The sequence below is a fragment of the Ranitomeya imitator genome, chromosome 6 (assembly GCF_032444005.1).
Source record: "Ranitomeya imitator isolate aRanImi1 chromosome 6, aRanImi1.pri, whole genome shotgun sequence".
In the NCBI taxonomy this organism is placed as follows: Eukaryota; Metazoa; Chordata; class Amphibia; order Anura; family Dendrobatidae; genus Ranitomeya; species Ranitomeya imitator.
Window position 1 is genome coordinate 81502369 of NC_091287.1, and position 12694 is coordinate 81515062.

The 12694-nt window shown below is 40.5% G+C and overlaps 1 protein-coding gene across 1 annotated transcript in view; it reads left to right on the forward strand.

Annotated features, from left to right (window-relative positions):
• MACC1 (MET transcriptional regulator MACC1) overlaps window positions 1-12366 on the forward strand; it is a 91918-nt gene extending 79552 nt beyond the window's left edge. Inside the window, exon 5 of the mRNA XM_069729821.1 lies at window positions 7877-12366. Within this exon, the coding sequence (XP_069585922.1) occupies window positions 7877-8086 (210 nt within the window). The 3' untranslated portion in view covers window positions 8087-12366. The remainder of the gene's footprint in view (window positions 1-7876) is intronic.
• The last annotated feature ends 328 nt before the right edge of the window (window positions 12367-12694 follow it).

Sequence of the window (12694 nt, forward strand, 5' to 3'; positions counted from 1 at the left end):
GTTTCCTACTACGAAACTGGTGATTCCCTGACCCTGACTGCTTTGGCCTGGCAAAGATACCTGCACAGATACAGCAGGTGGTGCGCTAAATGGTGGTCCTACACTGCCGGAAGGGATGTTGCGTTGATGACTAGCTTCATTGGCCGAGGGTGCAACAACCTTAAGGGACGTTTGGTAGTTAGTCCAAGCTTTCAAATGCATGGTGGTTAAATGTCTATGCATGCAACTAGTATTGAGACTTTTCAGATTCTGACCTCTGCTTAAGGAAGTAGAACATTTTTGACAGATGACTTTGCGCTGATCAATTGGATGTTGTTTAAAAAAATGCCAGACTGCACTCTTTCTAGCATCGGATACCTTTTCAGGCATTGCAGACTGAGCTTTAACCGGATGGCCACGCTGTCCTCCACCAGGTTTTGGCTTTGCCACGCGTTTTGGGCAAGATACGGGCCCGGCAGATGGAACCTGTGGCGATGTTGATGCCTGCTGCGGCCCCTCCTCCTCCTCTGCTTCAGAACTGCTGCCGCCTGCACCCTGTTCCCCCAATGGCTGCCAATCGGGGTCAAGAACTGGGTCATCTAATAACTCTTCTTGTACCTCCTGCGCAACTTCGTCTGTGTCACCGTGTCGTTCGGTGGTATAGCGTTCGTGATGGGGCAACATAGTCTCATCAGGGTCTGATTCTTGATCAGCACCCTGCGAGGGCAATGTTGTGGTCTGAGTCAAAGGACCAGCATAGTAGTCTGGCTGTGGCTGTGCGTCAGTGCACTCCATGTCAGATTCAATTTGTAATGGGCATGGACTGTTAACTGCTTCACTTTCTAAGCCAGGGACGGTATGTGTAAAGAGCTCCATGGAGTAACCCGTTGTGTCGCCTGCTGCATTCTTCTCTGTTGTTGTTTTTGCTGAAGAGGACAAGGAAGTGACTTGTCCCTGACCGTGAACATCCACTAACGACGCGCTGCTTTTACTTTTACCAGTTTCACGAGATGAGGCAAAAGAGCTAGAGGCTGAGTCAGCAAGATAAGCCAAAACTTGCTCTTGCTGCTCCGGCTTTAAAAGCGGTTTTCCTAATCCCAGAAAAGGGAGCGTTCGAGGCCTTGTGTAGCCGGACGACGAACCTGGCTCCACAGCTCCAGACTTAGGTGCAATATTTTTTCCCCCACGACCACCTGATGCTCCACCACTACCACTACCCTCATTACCAGCTGACAATGAACGCCCCCGGCCACGACCTCTTCCACTAGACTTCCTCATTGTTTTAAAAACGTAACCAAACTAACGTTATTTGTTGCAGTCACACAACTTACACGGTGAGCTATAACTTCTGTATGATTTAGCTACCCCTTTACAGGTTGGTGAGACCACAGCGAAAATCAGGCCCAATGTTACACACTCTTTTTTTGGTGGCTGCAAATTAGAGAGATGCCCCACACGCAGGACTGTCACTGAAGCACAAATGTTAATATTAATGTCACACTATTATTTTTTTTTTATTTTTATTTTTTTCAGGAACACTTTAGAAACCCCCCAAAAAAAAAAAAATAGATTTTTGCAGGGAGAATTTAGAAAACAAATGTAACAAACTATATGCTTTCTATGGGCCACTGAGTGAGAGATGACGCACACAGGAATCAGGAGTGGCACACAAGCCCAGAGGCCAATATTTTTCTACCAATGATTGATGGAGTTATTTTCTCTGGTAGATTTTGGAACCCAAATCAAGGAAAAAAAATGTAGGCTTTCTATGGACCACAATTGGAGAGAGAGAGAGAGAGAGATGGCACACCCAGGAGTCAAGACTGGCACACAAGCAGAAAGGCCAATATTAATCTCCCACTGTTTTTTTTGGTTGTTTTTTTTTTTTTTTTTTTCAGGGAGACTTTAGAAAAAAAAATAATAAAAAAAATATGATTTTATCAGGAAGAATTTAGAAACCAAATAAAATAAAATGATTTTTTCAGGGAGAATTTAGAAAACAAATAAAACCAAAAATAGGCGTTCTATGGCCCACTGACTGAGAGATGACGCACCCAGGAGTCAAGACTGGCACACAAGCAGAAAGGCCAATATTAATCTCCCACTGTTTTTTTTGGTTGTTTTTTTTTTTTTTTTTTTCAGGGAGACTTTAGAAAAAAAAATAATAAAAAAAATATGATTTTATCAGGAAGAATTTAGAAACCAAATAAAATAAAATGATTTTTTCAGGGAGAATTTAGAAAACAAATAAAACCAAAAATAGGCGTTCTATGGCCCACTGACTGAGAGATGACGCACCCAGGAGTCAAGACTGGCACACAAGCAGAAAGGCCAATATTAATCTCCCACTGTTTTTTTTGGTTGTTTTTTTTTTTTTTTTTTCAGGGAGACTTTAGAAAAAAAAATAATAAAAAAAATATGATTTTATCAGGAAGAATTTAGAAACCAAATAAAATAAAATGATTTTTTCAGGGAGAATTTATAAAACAAATAAAACCAAAAATAGGCGTTCTATGGCCCACTGACTGAGAGATGACGCACCCAGGAGTCAAGACTGGCACACAAGCAGAAAGGCCAATATTAATCTCCCACTGTTTTTTTTGGTTGTTTTTTTTTTTTTTTTTTTCAGGGAGACTTTAGAAAAAAAAATAATAAAAAAAATATGATTTTATCAGGAAGAATTTAGAAACCAAATAAAATAAAATGATTTTTTCAGGGAGAATTTAGAAAACAAATAAAACCAAAAATAGGCGTTCTATGGCCCACTGACTGAGAGATGACGCACCCAGGAGTCAAGACTGGCACACAAGCAGAAAGGCCAATATTAATCTCCCACTGTTTTTTTTGGTTGTTTTTTTTTTTTTTTTTTCAGGGAGACTTTAGAAAAAAAAATAATAAAAAAAATATGATTTTATCAGGAAGAATTTAGAAACCAAATAAAATAAAATGATTTTTTCAGGGAGAATTTAGAAAACAAATAAAACCAAAAATAGGCGTTCTATGGCCCACTGACTGAGAGATGACGCACCCAGGAGTCAAGACTGGCACACAAGCAGAAAGGCCAATATTAATCTCCCACTGTTTTTTTTTTTTTTTTTCAGGGAGACTTTAGAAAAAAAAATAATAAAAAAAATATGATTTTATCAGGAAGAATTTAGAAACCAAATAAAATAAAATAATTTTTTCAGGGAGAATTTAGAAAACAAATAAAACCAAAAATAGGCGTTCTATGGCCCACTGACTGAGAGATGACGCACACAGGAGTCAGGAGTGGCACACAAACCCAGAGGCCAATATTTTTCTACCAATGATTGATGTAGTTATTTTCTCTGGTAGATTTTAGAACCCAAATCAAGGAAAAAAAATATAGGCTTTCTATGGACCACAATTGGAGAGAGAGAGAGAGAGAGAGAGAGAGAGAGAGAGAGAGAGAGAGATGGCACACCCAGGAGTCAAGACTGGCACACAAGCAGAAAGGCCAATATTAATCTCCCACTGTTTTTTTGGTTGTTTTTTTTTTTTTTTTTTTTCAGGGAGACTTTAGAAATAAAAATAATAAAAAAAATATGATTTTATCAGGAAGAATTTAGAAACCAAATAAAATAAAATGATTTTTTCAGGGAGAATTTAGAAAACAAATAAAACCAAAAATATGCGTTCTATGGCCCACTGACTGAGAGAGAGAGAGAGATGGAACGCTTAGTACTGGCACACAAGCCCAAAGGGCAATATTAATCTCCCTTTTTTTTTCCAGGGAGAATTTCTGAAACCCAAAAAAAAAATAAAATAGGCTTTCTATGGCCCACTATTTGTGAGAGAGATGGGACGCTCAGGACTGGCACAGATGGCACGCTCAGGACTGGCACAGAAGCCCAGAGGCCAATATTAATCTCCCTTTTTTTCTGGGAGAATTTATAAAACCAAAAAAATATTTAAATAGGCTTTCTATGGCCCACTATTTGTGAGAGAGATGGCACGCTCAGGACTGGCACAGATGGCACGCTCACAACTGGCACAGAAGCCCAGAGGCCAATATTAATCTCCCTTTTTTTCTGGGAGAATTTATAAAACCAAAAAAATATTTAAATAGGCTTTCTATGGCCCACTATTTGTGAGAGAGATGGCACGCTCAGGACTGGCACAGATGGCACGCTCACAACTGGCACACAAGCCCAGAGGCCAATATTAATCTCCCTTTTTTCAGGGAAAATTTATAAAACCAAAAAAAAAATTAAATAGGCTTTCTATGGCCCACTATTTGTGAGAGAGATGGCACGCTCAGGACTGGCACAGATGGCACGCTCACAACTGGCACACAAGCCCAGAGGCCAATATTAATCTCCCTTTTTTCAGGGAAAATTTATAAAACCAAAAAAAAAATTAAATAGGCTTTCTATGGCCCACTATTTGTGAGAGAGATGGGACGCTCAGGACTGGCACAGATGGCACGCTCAGGACTGGCACAGAAGCCCAGAGGCCAATATTAATCTCCCTTTTTTTCAGGGAGAATTTATAAAACCCAAAAAAAAATAAAATAGGCTTTCTATGGCCCACTATTTGTGAGAGAGATGGCACACTCAGGACTGGCACACAAGCCCAAAGGCCAATATTAATCTCCCACTGTATTTTTATCAGGGAGAATTTATACACCCCACAAAAAAAAATACAGAAAAATGAAAAGGCTTTCTATGGCCCACTATGTGAGAGAGATGGCACACACAGGGATGGCACTCTAGCAGAAATGCCAAATTGCCAATCTTAATCTCCCACCAAAAAAAAAAAAAAAAAAAAAACAGGGAATGTCCTACAATTACTATCTCCCTGCCTGCAGTAATCTCAGCCAGGTATGGCAGGCAGCTACTATCTCCCTGCCTGCAGTAATCTCAGCCAGGTATGGCAGGCAGCAATAAGGAGTGGACTGATGCACAAATGAAATAAAAAGTGTGGACAAACAAAAAAGATAGCTGTGCAGAAAGGAAGGAACAAGAGGATTTGTGCTTTGAAAAAAGCAGTTGGTTTGCACAGCGGCGTACACACAGCAATGCAGCTATCAGGGAGCCTTCTAGGGCAGCCCAATGAGCTACAGCGCTGAGGGGAAAAAAAAAAAAAAAAAAAATTCCACTGTCCCTGCACACCGAGGGTGGTGTTGGACAGTGCAAATCGCTGCAGCACAAGCGGTTTTGTGGTTAATGGACCCTGCCTAACGCTATCCCTGCTTCTGACAAAGCGGCAGCAACCTCTCCCTAAGCTCAGATCAGCAGCAGTAAGATGGCGGTCGGCGGGAACGCCTCTTTATAGCCCCTGTGACGTCGCAGACAGCAAGCCAATCACTGCAATGCCCTTCTCTAAGATGGTGGGGACCAGGACCTATGTCATCACGCTGCCCACACTCTGCGTTTACCTTCATTGGCTGAGAAATGGCGCTTTTCGCGTCATTGAAACGCGACTTTGGCGCGAAAGTCGCGTACCGCATGGCCGACCCCGCACAGGGGTCGGATCGGGTTTCATGAAACCCCGACTTAGCCAAAAGTCGGCGACTTTTGAAAATGTTCGACCCGTTTCGCTCAACCCTACTGATCATCTGTATATAACCTGTGTGAACAGGGTTCAGAGAGGAAAAATCCATGTGTGCATACAGGGTAGAACAGCTTTTGTGCAGATAGCCCAAGAGGAGTGGTGGAACTCCCCAGTCTTGTAGACACAAGAGAACAATTATGGAAACAGGAACACATGGGCTACTTGCACAGTGAACAAGTCTGTATGATCATGTTCACCCTTATCAGAGCAGTCCTAACTAATGTATGCAATCCCTATCTGATGTATTTCAAAACCTGATCATCTGTATATAACCTGTGTGAACAGGGTTCAGAGAGGAAAAATCCATGTGTGCATACAGGGTAGAACAGCTTTTGTGCAGAGCAGCTTAGTATACATTTTTTGCAAAAAACGTATCAACCAAATACCCTGTTTTTTACATCTTTTACTAGCACTTGCGGATTACTGCAACATTTTTTCAAACTGAGTGTTTTTGGTTTTACTATTCTCTTTTGTGTCTTCAGGTTTCTTGGTGGTGTGTGAACATGATCATACAGACTTGTTCACTGTGCAAGTAGCCCATGTGTTCCTGTTTCCTTAATTGTTCTCTTGTGTCTACAAGACTGGGGAGTTCCACCACTCCTCTTGGGCTATCTGCACAAAAGCTGTTCTACCCTGTATGCACACATGGATTTTTCCTCTCTGAACCCTGTTCACACAGGTTATATACAGATGATCAGGTTTTTAAATACATCAGATAGGGATTGCATACATTAGTTAGGACTGCTCTGATAAGGGTATACCGTGAAGATTGGTAGAGCAGCTTAGTATACATTTTTTGCAAAAAACGTATCAACCAAATACCCTGTTTTTTACATCTTTTACTAGCACTTGCGGATTACTGCAACATTTTTTCAAACTGAGTGTTTTTGGTTTTACTATTCTCTTTTGTGTCTTCAGGTTTCTTGGTGGTGTGTGAACATGATCATACAGACTTGTTCACTGTGCAAGTAGCCCATGTGTTCCTGTTTCCATAATTGTTCTCTTGTGTCTACAAGACTGGGGAGTTCCACCACTCCTCTTGGGCTATCTGCACAAAAGCTGTTCTACCCTGTATGCACACATGGATTTTTCCTCTCTGAACCCTGTTCACACAGGTTATATACAGATGATCAGGTTTTTAAATACATCAGATAGGGATTGCATACATTAGTTAGGACTGCTCTGATAAGGGTATACCGTGAAGATTGGTAGAGCAGCTTAGTATACATTTTTTGCAAAAAACGTATCAACCAAATACCCTGTTTTTTACATCTTTTACTAGCACTTGCGGATTACTGCAACATTTTTTCAAACTGAGTGTTTTTGGTTTTACTATTCTCTTTTGTGTCTTCAGGTTTCTTGGTGGTGTGTGAACATGATCATACAGACTTGTTCACTGTGCAAGTAGCCCATGTGTTCCTGTTTCCATAATTGTTCTCTTGTGTCTACAAGACTGGGGAGTTCCACCACTCCTCTTGGGCTATCTGCACAAAAGCTGTTCTACCCTGTATGCACACATGGATTTTTCCTCTCTGAACCCTGTTCACACAGGTTATATACAGATGATCAGGTTTTTAAATACATCAGATAGGGATTGCATACATTAGTTAGGACTACTCTGATAAGGGTATACCGTGAAGATTGGTAGAGCAGCTTAGTATACATTTTTTGCAAAAAACGTATCAACCAAATACCCTGTTTTTTACATCTTTTACTAGCACTTGCGGATTACTGCAACATTTTTTCAAACTGAGTGTTTTTGGTTTTACTATTCTCTTTTGTGTCTTCAGGTTTCTTGGTGGTGTGTGAACATGATCATACAGACTTGTTCACTGTGCAAGTAGCCCATGTGTTCCTGTTTCCACACAGTATATAGCACAGCCACGTAGCATATAACAGCCCACATAGTATATAACACAACCATGTAGTATATAGCACAGCCACATAGTATATAGCACAGCCACATAATATATAACACAGCCATGTAGTATATAGCACAGCCAGCATCAATAGTAAAAAGTTGGTCACACTTGTCAAAATGGGCCCCTCCCCATCTCGCTAGGACCCCAGCACTTGTCCTGGTGCGTCAGGTGCTGAGTGTGACTGTAATCACTCCCCACCAATTCTGCAGTGTGTATGTGCAGCATATGTGTGCAGAGCAGGCTGACAATCAGTGAATATTTAGGTGTTCAGACTCCCGAACTATATGTGGGCTTGCATAGCTGAGGACAGGACACTTGTCCATGACCCTCCTGGGGTTTCCTGGCTTCCACAATGTAATTGCGTGATACTCATTTAACCCTTGACTTTTCTTTCGCAGATGATGTGGAAACCTGCTTTTGACTTCCTGTATACTTGGGCAGCTCATTACGGGGACAGTTACAGGGACGTTCTACAAGACTTACATTGTGCATTGGACAAAATGAAATATCCGGTGACCAGGCAATGGAGGGAGCTGACTGGGACTCTTATCTTTGTCAACTGCCTGGAGGTCTTTCGGGCCACTTCTTTTTCGAAGCCTGAAGATTAATTGTAAAGATTGTTACATATCTACAGTGAATACAAGCAGACATTTTGCTCTTTATCTGTACTGCGCATTTTAAATTGTGGGGGTCAGACCCTGGTGCCGCTATAAACACCTTCCTTGGCTTGTTCTAGAGGAATTTATGGTGCTTTTTTTATATCAGTATCATTAGGTTCCTGCAGATTGGTGCCATAGCAACCCAAACAGTGTTCTAAAATTACTGGATGACTGGTATGCCACGATGGATTGCCGGTGGACATAAAGTGCTCAGACATAGCAGACACAAGATACCAACATCTTTTTTTTCTACATTTTTACATGTAGTTTCCCTACAAGCATATTTGTTCAATGCTGGGATGTACTATGTTTTATATATTTTCTATATATTGTTAACTGTGCGACTACTGTTTGACAGTATCATCTCCAATATCCAGATCTTTCTGATGCTGTGATAATATTCATTCAATTATATTGTTTTTGCTGACTATTTATTCTGGAATGTACCATGTGTAAATTATTGTATTAGTATTGTTATGATGATACCATCTATAGTAATCTGTTGAGGCATGTTACTTGTGTACTTTATACCACTAAATGACTGAGAAACTTGTTTTTTTCTATTAACATAGCTTTGCACGCATAAAACACATGTATCATATAGACATACAATGGCTTGTGAAAGTATTCACCCTCCCTGGCATTTTTTGTGCTTTGCTACCCCCCAACCTAAAATGTCCTTGTTTTCTTGAGGGTTTGCATCAGCTCATGTAAAGGACATGCCTACAACTGTGAACATTTGTTTTTCCTTTTATCGTGAAGCAAAGAACAAATAGGACAAAATAACTGAAAACTTCAGAGTGGAAAACTCTTCAATCCCCTAAAGTCAGTACTTTGTAGAGCCTCTTTTTGTGGCCATTACATCTGTAATTCGCTTTGAATAAGTCTCTATGAGCTTTCCACATTTTGCCACTGGGATTTTTGCCTATTCCCCAAGGCCAAACTTGTCCAGCTCCTTCAAGTTAGATGGTTTCCTCTGGTGACAAGCAATCTTCAAGTCTGACCACAGATTCTCAATTGGGTTAAGGTCTGGGCTTTGACTAGGTCACGCCATAACATTTACACATTTCCCCTTAAACCACTCGAGTGTTACTGTAGCAGTATGCTTTGGGTCATTGTCTTGTTGGAAGGTGAACCTCTGTCCAGTCTCAGATCGCTGACAGACTGAAACATGTTTTGCTCAAGAATATCCCTGTATTTCTCACCATCCAACTTCCTCTCGACTCAGACCAATTCCCCTGTCACTGCTGCTGAAAAACATCCCCACATTATGATTCTGCCACCACCATGTTTCACTGTGGGAATGGCATTCCCAGGTTGAGGAGCTGTGTTGGTTTAGTGCAAGACATAGTGTTTACCATAGTGGCCAAAATGTAAAATTTTGGTGTCATCTGACCACAGCAACTTCCTTTATACATTTGGGGAGTCTCCAAGATGTGTTTTGTCAAAACTTACAATTTTTATGTGTAAGTAAAGGCTATTTTCTGTCCACTCTTCCATAAAGGCTTATGGTCACGTGGACAGATACTCCAGTCACTGCTTGAGAACTATGCAGCTCCTTCAGAGTTACCTTTGGTCTCTGTGCTGCCTCTCTGATAAATGACCTCCATGCCCAGCCTGAGAGTTTTGGTGGGCGGCCCTCTCTTGGCAGGTTTTTTGTGGTGCAAGTTTCTTTCCATTTGATATTGGATTTCATGGTGCTTTGGGGGATCAGAGATTGTGATCTTTTTTATAAGCCAACGCTGACTTGTATGTGTGAAGAACTTTGTCCCTGACTTGCTTGGAGACCTCCTTTGTCTTCATGGTGTTGATTGGTTAGTGGTGCCTCTTAATGGTATTGCAGCCTCTATGGCCTTTCAGAAAAGGTAAAGTGTATAAACTAAAGGTACCGTCACACTCAGCAACTTTTCAACGAGAACGACAGCGATCCGTGACGTTGCAGCGTCCAGGATAGCGATCTCGTTGTGTTTGACACGCAGCAGCGATCTGGATCCCGCTGTGCCATTGCTGGTCGGAGCTAGAAGTCCAGAACTTTATTTCGTCATCAGGTCGGCGTTTATCGTTATGTTTGACATCAAAAGCAATGATGCCAGCAACATTTTACATGGAGCTAACAACCAGCTACAATGATAAGTGAGTCGCCGTTACGTCACTGGATCGCTCCTGCATTGTTCTGGAGTTGCTGTGTTTGACGTCTCTACAGCGACCTAAACAGCGACGCTCCAGCGATCGGCTCGTTGTCTATATCGCTGCAGCGTCGCTGAGTGTGACGGTACCTTAACAGAACATGTGACAATTTTCGGGGGTCACAATAGGGGTCAATACATATGCAAATGCAATTTTTTAGTTATTTCATCAGATAATTTTAAGCCTAACTTTTTCTCACATCACTCCACCGACTATTTAGTGCTGATGCATCACACAAATCTGATTACAAAAATAATTAAACCCAGGTGGTAGTGTAACAAAATACAGTAAGTAAAACGCCAAGTGAATACTTTTTACAAGCCACTGTAGAGAATCTGATATCAGATTTTTTATTCTTGATATGAGATCAGCATAATGTAGGAAAAGAGACTCTGATGCCAGCGATGTATCAGTTAGTTGATTGGCTGCAGCAATTGTGACACAATCTGAGATTTTAGATGTAGCAATGTGGCAGAGCTGAGAAAGCTAACCACACCCACAACACAGCTTTTGTATACATTGTCTATTGACAGAGAGCTGCTTATCAGAGGAAGGGGCGTGGATGGAGGGATGCAAGAGGGAGTTAACCTGATTAGTAATAATCTCCTGGTGATAAAACATTCATTGTATGAAAACCACTGCACAAGGCCTAATAAGTGACACATTGCTGAAATCTGTGTCTCAGCTCCTACCTCCTGCTGTGCTCAGATTACATAGCAAAAACCTGCTGATAGATTCCCTTTAAGGGACAATATTTGCAATAGGTGTACAAGAGAGCTGTAAAGAGTAACTCAACTTTTCATTTTATTATCTCCCAAGTTTTTGCATAGTTATGATTTTTTTTTTCAAAATTCTTTATATCTTATCTTACTTTTATCGAGCTTCAAACTTCTTTCAAACATGATGCTGCAGTGCTGTTTCAGTGCCAAGTTCATTGTTCAATTTTGACTTCTAAAAGGGAGTTTATCAGATTTGTTGCCACCTAATCTGAGAGCAGCATTCTGTTAGGGCAGAAACCCTGATTCCAATGATGTGTTACTTACTTCACTACTTTTTAGTTTTGAAAAAATCCCTAGTTTATCAGCAGAAGATTATCACTAGAGGACTAGTAAACCTGCTGCCATGTAGTACCCCATGTTCATCCACGCTTCAGCACTGATTGGCAACTTTCTGTATACACTTAGCAAGCGAGAAAAGTTGCCAATCAGTGGTGTGGGCAGGGTTATACAGAGCTCTGCATTCAGAAAACCGGTATATTTGCAGCAGAATCAACAGTAATTTTATCAAAACAGCAGCAAACAGCCCAGTAAGTGATATATTGCTGGAATAAGGGTTTCTCCACCTATATCATGCTGCTCTCAGATGGGGTTGCAAAACCTGGTGAGAAATTCTCTTGCAATTATAAATATCTGACTGCATGCAGCAACCACTAGAGGGAGCTAGCTGAATATGAATTTATACAGCTAGTATTGAACTTAGGAGGAACCCCTGCGATGTTTTCAGTCCATCCATGACCCTATAGCAGTTATAAGCCTTTTCTTTTACAGTATATGCAGCAGCACAAGTGTAGTTAACTTTTATGTTTTTTGCGCCATTTTATTCTTATTTTGTATAAAAAATGCAGTTCTGGAAAAGGAACAAGGCATTTTTGTCTTTCATAACCTACATGTTACACAATGATCAAAACTATGAAATAAAGTATAAAAACTAATCGCCTGATGCAGTACGTGAGATTAGCTGAATCTTATATCTAAGCTAACTAAATATTTTCAAAGCTATTGATTTCCACTGTTCAGTGCTATGGTTTATATTTTGTTATGTATTTATATTATTTGCTAAAGTTTACTAATAGAAATGTGTTGTATCTGCTGCCTGCACCACTGGTTACTGCCTGGTCAATATTGTGCGTATGAAAAAGATGAATGACCCGTTGATGTATATTCCTGATCATAAATGGATTAAACAAAGGGAATTATCGTGTTTTAATGTTATGGTTATGTACAGTTTAAGATATTAAATTAATTTCAGAATTCACTCTATAATGTTTCCAATCATTATTACTTTTTACTTTTCACGTGTTTAGTTAAAACTTCCTAGAAATGAAGTTTGAACTAAACTATTGTCTTTCTATCCATCCTGATCTGGCCACTTAAATACTGAAGGTATCCAGCCGTTTGGATATAAAACTTAACCAACTTATTAACATAGCTAAAAAATGTATCAGGTATATTCAGGGCCGTATTTAGAGTTTCTGCTGCCCTAGGCACTTTTCGTGCTGCCTCCCCCATTGGTGAGTATGACAAATGCAGACACTGTCAGCAGTGACTTAGGCTACTTTCACATCAGCGATTTTTGACATTTGCGGCAGAT